The sequence below is a fragment of the Tupaia chinensis genome, unplaced genomic scaffold, assembly GCF_000334495.1.
Source record: "Tupaia chinensis unplaced genomic scaffold, TupChi_1.0 Scaffold000459_1, whole genome shotgun sequence".
NCBI classification, from domain to species: domain Eukaryota; kingdom Metazoa; phylum Chordata; class Mammalia; order Scandentia; family Tupaiidae; genus Tupaia; species Tupaia belangeri.
The window spans coordinates 2,127,480-2,137,058 of record NW_006159968.1 but is presented as its reverse complement, the minus strand read 5'-3'; the positions used below and the strand labels follow the sequence as shown (position 1 = coordinate 2,137,058).

The following is a 9,579-nucleotide window of genomic DNA, read 5'->3' as shown; positions in this document are numbered from 1 at the left end:
CGCCTCCCTCCCTAGAACTCGCCGCCGCTATTGTCTCGGCGCCGCGGCTCCCTCTTCCCCTCCCTTCCTTCCCCCTGCCGAGGGCCGGACGGCTGTCAAACCTGGAGACTGAGAAGGGCTCCCTGCCAGCCCTTTCTGAGCCTTTCCTGCCGGCCTCTGGCCTCCCCCTCCCGGTTCTGCCTCACCCTGCACGACGTTTGGCCTCTCAGTGTTTCTCTGACCGTTGCTTCACTTACTCGGTGTCTGCGTCTTCTCTCTAGTTTTCTCTTCCCTACTACCTGTCATCTCCCACTGCTTCCACCCTTCTCATGCTACTCCGCTTTCCACTCCTCTCCTTGCTCTCTGCCCCTTTTTCTTATTGATTCAAGTTGTTCCCCCTAGAGACTGTCTTACTTTGTAAAAGTTCCTTAATTCAAATCCCTCCTCATCCTTCTCTCTGCTCTTCAAGACAAAAAGGAATCTTAACCTTTTCTGGTAACTCCTCCCTAAGTGTCACTGGGAGATTACAGGAGGGGGTCTTCACAACGTAGATGGAAAATGCGTGTTATGAGAAAAAAAGCATGGATTTCAATTTTTTTTTTTTTGCACCAAAATAAACTCAGACTAATTTTTTTTAGTGTTGCACACTGAAAAGACCTCCATTAAAAATATTCATGTTTGCTCCTTTTACACCAAATACTCCTGGCCAAACTTCCTGTTTACTTTTTAATGTACTGATGCCATGCTAGGAGGATATTCCCTCCTTCTCTCTCCTACTCCCAACCATGAGTGTTTAAGTTTAATTTCACTTGGTGAGTGTTTGCTATTTTTTTTCCCCTTTCCTGTCAGGTTTCTTCAAAGAGAGAGGAAGGGGCAATTGGATATCTATGTTTGCTGTTATGTTTTGTCTATTTTGAATTGTGGCCAAATATTTACAGAAAATGACACAGTTTTGTGTGTGTGTGTGTGTGTGTGTGTGTGTGTGTGTATTTTAAACTGGAGGAAGCATGACTCATTAGTAATCTTAAATATCAAAAAATGTTTTAGGGATATCTCCCTGAATAAAAATAAATGGACATTACTGATGACTTTTTACATTTTGATTTGGCTATCTCAACATGTATTCATATTTCTCAGATACTCAATTAGTGAAAAAGAAGCCATTCAAGTATACTGAGTGCTCCTAGCCTGAAGGATAGTATGTAGTTCTTATGAGGGTGATCTGGAGAGACACAGATTCTCCTTTGCAGTTTTTTGTTTAACATTACAACTGTATTTGTTGTCAATGGCACTGTCTGTATTGAAGTGTAGTAAAAATAAATTCTCAGATTAAGAAGATCTATGTCATTATTGCTTTTGAATGTATAGGAAAAGTTTTCTGTGCATTTCTACATGTTAAAATTATTGAATTGTTTGCTACCTCGATGGAGAATCTCAGGCAATGAAAAATCCCAATCACAAGAGGAACTATTATAATCGAATCTTCAATAATACTGAAGAGCATGTCTGCTGTATTCTCCATCTTTGTGTCCTCTGGTGTCCTATCTAAGCTTTTGTATCATGAAGCACTTGGTACCAATTTGTTAAAAGACTTCATTAATTTGTTCGAAGGATTTCACTAATCATAGTTCAGAACTGTCTTTAATTTTTGATCTCTAAAGGCAGAAAAGCATTTTTAGGTTGGCTAAAATGAAAACTAAGAATTTTTTTTGGGCAATTTAAAGTTAAAATGTAAAGCATTTTAGCCATTGTAAAGTTTCAATGGCTCATTTTTTTTTTTTAAGTGGTTATCGTTTCTGTGTCCTTTTTCTTAAATCATTCTCAAAATTGACTGCAAGTTGTACAGTATTTTACTTTGATGTGCTGGTAACAGTCATTCACGTTTCTTAAAAATTTGGCAGGTAGTTCAAGTTGTCATGCATTGTTTAAGAATTCTGTTTAATCTTAGTTATGCTCTGTCCTTACGTTACATTCCCTATGCTTTTTATCCATCAGCATTTAACTTATTTTTTCCTTCCTTGTCTTGAGGTAGTGAAAAGAGAATCCTGAAGAATAGATCTCAAGATGAGTAAAAAGCCACCAAACCGTCCTGGAATCACTTTTGAGATTGGTGCTCGTTTGGAGGCATTGGACTACTTACAAAAATGGTATGGCAAATACAGAACTTTGACCTAAAAGCTTAGTATCTGAGACCTCAAGTTTGCTGATTGATTGCTATTCTAATGATGATAGCAGAGACATCAGTGCATTCACATTTTAATATGCACATACCTTGTTTTCTTTGGCTTTTCAGGCTTAGCATTTAAAAACTAATTTTAATCAGAGTTATTTAGTACAGTCATTGTAGGTCTTTAAGAACTGAAAATAATCGTCTAGCATATGAGGTATATAGAGTATCAGTAAGTACCCTTGTGTGCTTAGTGTGAGCTATATTGATAGACGTAGGGATGGAATTAGTCAGCATAACCAGCCTACCATGTTTGGGATAAATTTTGCCATAAATCTGTTTTCTTGGCCTGTATCTGAGGTAGTCTTTCAAAGAACAGAGTATAGTAATGGTTAGCGTAGTATTTGTTTTCCATAGTGTATACTTACCTTATGCACTTTCCCACCTGAAATTTTAAACCGCACAAACTCCTTGTGAGGGTGTAGCCACCTAAAGGCAAGTTGTCCCTGTCTCCAGTATAGTCTCTAGTCCTCTCAGACCGTCTACGTCTTCTCCTATTCTGGCCATCTTTGGTAAGTGGTAATTTAAACACCCCCCTGAACATTCACCTTTTACTGTGATTTAGGAAAGATGGAGATGGTTAAGTGATGCCAACCACCATCTGAAAAGGAGAGGAGGGAGGCAACACACAGGGCTCACCAGACCTTAATAGGAATAAGGAGAATTTTGCTTTTTCTGAGGGAATATGTTTGTCATTTAAGTTAGCTGGCCCCTAGTTCATTTGGCAGGTGTCTTCTTGCTGGCACTCGTAGCCCCTTACCCTGAGAGGAGGGTTGGGCAGGATATCCTCCTGGGAGTGATGTTGCTTCTGTTCCTCCTGACCCCTTATTATATTTTTGAGGGGTCTAATGGTTTAGCAACCCCAGGATTTTTCTACCAGACTTTTTGACATTTTCTCTCTCTACAACTCACTTAAAACCATAGTGGACATTCTCTACAACTCATTCAAAACCATAGTGGACATTTTGTAGACTTCCTTTTGATTGATTTGCATTAAGGCAACTTCCTGACTTGGCAGCAGCAGGCATGGAAATCTTGTTTAGTCATGATATCTGACTTTAGACTTGCTTGGGTTTTTCTGTCTCTTAGCCTTTGATATAAGAACTCAGCACGTTTTCCTGACCCTGGCTTAATGGCCTCTATATTGGGGTCTGCATCAGAATAGTTGAAAAGTATAGTTTGAGGAGGGGAGACACAGTTATTGGCTCCTTGCTTTTAAGCTGCATCTCAGTGAGCAGCTTTTAGAGGGCTTAATTGTTACCCTTATCGGGTAGAGGGTGTACACAGTATTCCCTAGTAGGGTTGGGAAGCACCTGGGAACCTAAGAAGGCAACAGCATCCTTCTTAGCAGCGATGAAAAAAGGTCTCCAGGCTGCCAAGTGTCCACCGGTAGGCAGAAATACTCCTGATTTGAGAACCACTGCATTAATTGCACCATTTACACAGATGCCAGTTTAGGCAGTGATTGACTGACTAGCTTGGTTCTGTTTTGACCAAGAGGAACTTCACACTGTGAAATCTCTGTGTTACAAGAGTGCAAGAGTGTGAAGAATAATACTTTTCTTTGTTCACAAGTTATTTATTTAAGTTACTAGCTTTGTGAATATAAATGTATATTAATGTAGTAGTCCCAACTGTGGAAGTTGCAGTTGAAGTAGCTTCCAGTTTTGGAGAAGCATTCATTAGTTCTTACAGTAGTTTCCAGGGATATTAACATAACTTTGGTATTAGTGAGATACTTATTTCTAGTGATGAAATGTTTTCTAATTCAATAGCTTAAACATAGGACTCACTAGTTTGCTGATTGATTGCTATTCTAATGATGATAGCAGAGACATCAGTGGATTCGCATTTTAATATGCACATACCTTGTTTTCTTTGGCTTTTCAGGCTTAGCATTTTTTGCCCTATGGCAAAAACGTGAAAGATTACCAAAAACACCTCGCAGACATTTAAAACTATGCATAAATGTACTTTAAGAGTATTTTATCCTTTTAGAATATTTGGAATTTCAGACAGCAAATAAAAAGTTGTGACTTCTCACCAAGAAATTTCTAAATGTTTATTAGATAGGGTGATATCATGCAAATGTACTCATTTATGAAGTTTAGATTTAATATTAATGATAGAAGCTAGTAATAAGTCTTTAATGAAAGTACACATCAGCCAGAATGATCACATATGATCATAACTGAAGCTTCTCATCAGTCTGATTGTTATAAGCTCATTTATATGAAGATTGTAGCATTCTGCCTCAGCTGGCTCCTCAATTAAAAAAGAACTAAGAGTATTGTACATAGATAAAGTCAAACTATTTTTTTCTTTTGATTTTGTTTATTAATGTTAGTAACCTCAAGAACTGTTTAGGCTTGGGCTACCCTTATAATTAATATTAAATGACTTACTGTAGGACAACTCTTTAATTATTAGATGTATTGAATTTTATATGGGGCATAAAAGTTCTGTGAGACTTGGTGTTCTTAACAGATTTTATTTCTGAATGGGATAATGAACTTTATTCTTCATATTTATTCCATTTATAAAGGACCACTTTCTATCATATAAATTTTACAGATGTTGCTAGGTAGGATTATTTGATCATTTAGAAGCCTTGACATTCTTGTGAGGAATAAAATAGTTATTCATTGAAAATACCATTTAATAATTCCCTTCTTCCGGGACCAGCAGGTGGCACAGTGGTTAAAGCACTGGACTCCCACATGGTCGACAACGGTTCTAATCCCGGACCCGAAGGCTTGAAAAATCACATCGGGTGTGTGTGTGTGCATGTCCAAAATCCTGAGAGGAGGATGGAGGAGAGGGGATTGCGGCATGGCCATCCCCCATGGGGGGTGATTTCTCACTTTCCCTCTCTCTGTCTCTCTCTGGTAAGCTCACATGCCCTATGGCAAAAAATAAATAAATAAATACCAAAGAGATCCCCCCCCCCCAACACAAATAATTCCCTCCTTCCTCTCTGTTCTTTCTTCCTGCTTTCTTTCATATTCTATTTTTTTGCATCCATACTGAATTCTTAGTCTTCCAGATTTATTTAATCTGTTTGAAAAGCTGTGAATCATATTGGATGTAACTGTAACTAGAACTGTTAGAAACATTGGATAGGGAGGGAGGAGCAGGAATACAAAGCTCCGTTACTGTCCCTGCTGTGTTATTAAGCAGCATCTCTGTTATTGAAGAACTAACTCATCAGATGTTGATATATTACCTTTTAAAGAGAAGTGCACAAGCAAAGTGATGATAGTAGAACACCGAAAATTCTAATTTGTCCTATATGTATAAGGTTTTTCATATATAAAAAAGGAAAACATTTTTTTAGCATGTGCCCCCAAGATAAAAGTATAAACTCTAAATTTAGTGGGCAGAAATAATCTAAAGTTAAGCTCCCATTTTTAGGTTTGGGGTAGATTTGCTTTATTTTATTTTTTTTTAAAGAATTATTATTATTTTTTTCCATTTGTTATTATTTTTTCATTTGGCCAGAAAGAGACAGAGAGAAAGGGAAAGTGAGAAAGTAAGCCACCAGATGGGACTTGAACCATGGTCCGCCATTCCCTCCTTCCTCTCTGTTCTTTCTTCCTGCTTTCTTTCATATTCTATTTTTTTGCATCCATACTGAATTCTTAGTCTTCCAGATTTATTTAATCTGTTTGAAAAGCTGTGAATCATATTGGATGTAACTGTAACTAGAACTGTTAGAAACATTGGATAGGGAGGGAGGAGCAGGAATACAAAGCTCCGTTACTGTCCCTGCTGTGTTATTAAGCAGCATCTCTGTTATTGAAGAACTAACTCATCAGATGTTGATATATTACCTTTTAAAGAGAAGTGCACAAGCAAAGTGATGATAGTAGAACACCGAAAATTCTAATTTGTCCTATATGTATAAGGTTTTTCATATATAAAAAAGGAAAACATTTTTTTAGCATGTGCCCCCAAGATAAAAGTATAAACTCTAAATTTAGTGGGCAGAAATAATCTAAAGTTAAGCTCCCATTTTTAGGTTTGGGGTAGATTTGCTTTATTTTATTTTTTTTTAAAGAATTATTATTATTTTTTTCCATTTGTTATTATTTTTTCATTTGGCCAGAAAGAGACAGAGAGAAAGGGAAAGTGAGAAAGTAAGCCACCAGATGGGACTTGAACCATGGTCCGCCATGTGGGAATCCAGCACCCTTATCCACTACATCACTTGCCAGCCCCTAGATTTTCTTTAATACAGGACTATTTTTTAAAAATCTTTTGAAAAGTTTATTTTTCCTTTTTTATGAAACACACACGTACATACACATATACAGAAGTACCCTTGACAGAGTCGTGGGAACACATGATATATTCTCCTCCTCCATCCCTGCTACCTTCCTAGCCAGCCAGGGTCAGGTGCCTGCCATGTTCAGGTCAACCTGGGATCCGAACCATAGCTCCAGCATTGTGCAGTAGTTCCTTATCACCTTTGTCATTGTGGCTGGTCCTTGATCTGTTTTTTTAGGATAAGTACCTACTTTATTACTGCTTAAACATACCATATCATCTATTCTGTATGATTCAGAAAGATATCTTTGAAAATTACATTTTTATGTAGCAATTATTTTTATTATTCTTATTTTCAGAGTAACTTTACAGTTCCATCAGGATACTTATTTATAATTTCTTTACCAATACTAATGAGTTCAGGCCTGAGAAGCCAGAGAGATCAGTTCCTGTATTTGGCTTTTGATACTTGGATCTCTTCCATAGAGACTAAACCTAACTCTTAATGAGTAGTGTAGGTTTAGTCTGTATGAGTAGTGTTACAGAGATTAAAAATTTTGTAGTTTTATTTAAAGCATTTTCTTCAGTTTCTTTCTCAACAACCTGAATGAAGACTTTAATATACTAGCATTTAGAGCTAACACACTGCACCATTTTCTATCTTATCTCCATCATCTTTTACACCACAACCTTTGTATAAACAAACCTTGGCATGTAGTGTTATAATCTCTCAAAGGCAGCAACATCCTAGGAATGAAAATGTATACAAGTGTATTGATACATGGCTATATTTGGGGAAGAGAATGTTCAGTAGAAGTTATACTGGAAACCCTCTAAGTGGACAGGTTTAAATTCCAAGTTATTTTAATCCTGTAAATATAGGTAAGTTCTTTAACTTGGTTTGCTTATCAGTAAAATGGAAGCAGCATAACTGGCTTTTATTTATACATTGATTTTAAGGGTCAAGTAAAATTGAGTATTTAAACTTGTTTTAAATTCCATTTAAACATTCAGGTAAATGCAAGGGGGAAAGGTGAGCTGGAAAATAAATTTTGGGGGATCTGAGACTAAAGTATATACATTTTCAAATGTAGCATTAGCATTGATATGAGAATGGCTTGTACAGAAGCAAGAATAAGTCTTTGCAACAAGCTGTAGGTAATCCTTTTAAGATGATAAAATCCTCAAATTTCCAGTTTTATAGTACACACAGTACTTTTACAAATATTGAAGTATCTAATCATTCTGAATATTGTTTAGTTAGAAAAGTGATAAAATTAAATTGGTCTTGATTATGATTTAATTTCTGCCTTTTGATTGAAATGAAAAGTTATTCTATAGTAAGTGATTTAATTATAAAAATACAGCAGATCAAATCATATGCTTTGGTATCAGACTTAAAGTCAAAATATAGAGTCGATTTAAAACATTCAGATGAGTTATGCTCTTCTGACTTCTCTTGGAATATTTCTATTTAATTCTCTTCTAGATCAAAAGAAAAGAAAAATGAAAGATTAAAAAGTGTGGAGATGTCTCCAAGTATCAGAATTTGATAGAACAGTCTAAATTTGAATTGCTAAATGCTGTTTCCACACATTTGGAGTTTTTGAACTGTATGGAACATTTACAAATGTGAGTTTTTAAAATGGTCATGAACAGAATTTTAGGGTGGGAAAATTGAGGCCATTTAGATTATAGCAAGAACAGGTAACTTTTGACTTAAGTAAAAGTACATATTTCCTAAAGAAATAGTTGTTTTTTTTCTTAATTAGAGTTAGTTATTTAAAGAAAAACATTAATAGAATAAGTCCTATGATCGACGTTTAGGCTAAGAGAATGCTCCTGAGAAGTATTATGTAGATCAAATTTTTAAAATGAAACCATATTTACATGATATTAGACAAATTTGAAGTTTATAGGAACATTAGGTGAATACTTTTAAAATGGAGATTATTTTGTTAATATGAATAAATATTTTGTCTTTTTGTACCTTGAGTTTTCTTAAATTTCTGTGTACCTGAAAACTAATAATGATTATTTTGGGTCACCACCTGTGGAAATTTACTTTTATCTCTAGACTCAGAAAAAATGTACAGTTGCATCTACATTCCATGATTAAATTACCTATTATGTTCTTAATATTGTAGAAAATTCATTCATGGACTTCAGGTTAAGGATTCTACTTGTGAGAATTCAAATTATATAGTTTTTAAAAACTACTAGTCACTAGAAGAAGAAAATATGAGTTGAGAACAGTGGAGAAAAGAGAATATAATTTGGAACAAAATATAGATATGTGAAGCATTTGAGTTATAATTGCATTGGGCCTGGAGCTTTTTTGGCTTTCTCTCTCTCTCTCTCTCTCGGGGCAAGTGCTTGCCAGAAAGACAGAGAGAGACAGAGAGATAGAAAGTGAGAAATCACCCCCCAGGGGGGATGGCCATGCTGCAGTCCCTTGTCCTCCATTCTCCTCTTGGGATCTTAGGCACGCATGCACACGTGCCTGGTGTGAGTTTAAGCCACTGGGTCTGGGACTCGAACTGCAGTTGACTATGTGGGAGTTCAACGACATAGCCATTACACTAACTGCTGGTCCCTTGGCTCTAAGTATATTGAGGTCTCCACTACAGCCTATGGCTTGGTATATAGATTCCCTAGAGCTTTGAGCCTCAGTGTGATAAATGGGCTCAGTGTTCACAGGCTATCTTCATTCATGACTTACTCTAGTTTGTATGTCTGGACATTTAGAACTCTGAAAGTCCAACAAGCCTGTTAACTCTTGTTCCTTGCAATTAGATAATTGGGCAAGGCAGTTTAATTTCAGCCTTATTTATTCTAGAGAGCTTTCCTTCTGAGCTTTGTCGTAGAATCATACCTCTAAGCAGGTGTTTTTTTTGGTATCTTTCAACAGTTATAATAGTGTAAAATTTAGGAATCTCAGGTTTATTGTGCTGTGCTTTGTGTGTTTGTGTGTGTGTGCATATGTGAATATGCACATATAATGAAAAGGGTTGGACCAAGAGAAAGGAGTTTTATCTGCTAACCTGACATTTGCCATCATATGTCACAGACATCCAGCTCCCCTATTCATTACATCATTCCTG

The 9,579-nt window shown here is 36.4% G+C and overlaps 1 protein-coding gene across 1 annotated transcript in view; it reads left to right on the top strand.

Moving 5' to 3' along the window:
- Window positions 1–21: 21 nt before the first annotated feature.
- The window catches only part of PHF20L1 (PHD finger protein 20 like 1), an 86,267-nt gene continuing 76,709 nt past the window's right edge, over window positions 22–9,579 (top strand). Inside the window, exons 1-2 of the mRNA XM_014590543.2 lie at window positions 22–791; window positions 2,008–2,126. Of these exons, the coding sequence (XP_014446029.1) occupies window positions 2,044–2,126 (83 nt within the window). The 5' untranslated portion in view covers window positions 22–791; window positions 2,008–2,043. The remainder of the gene's footprint in view (window positions 792–2,007; window positions 2,127–9,579) is intronic.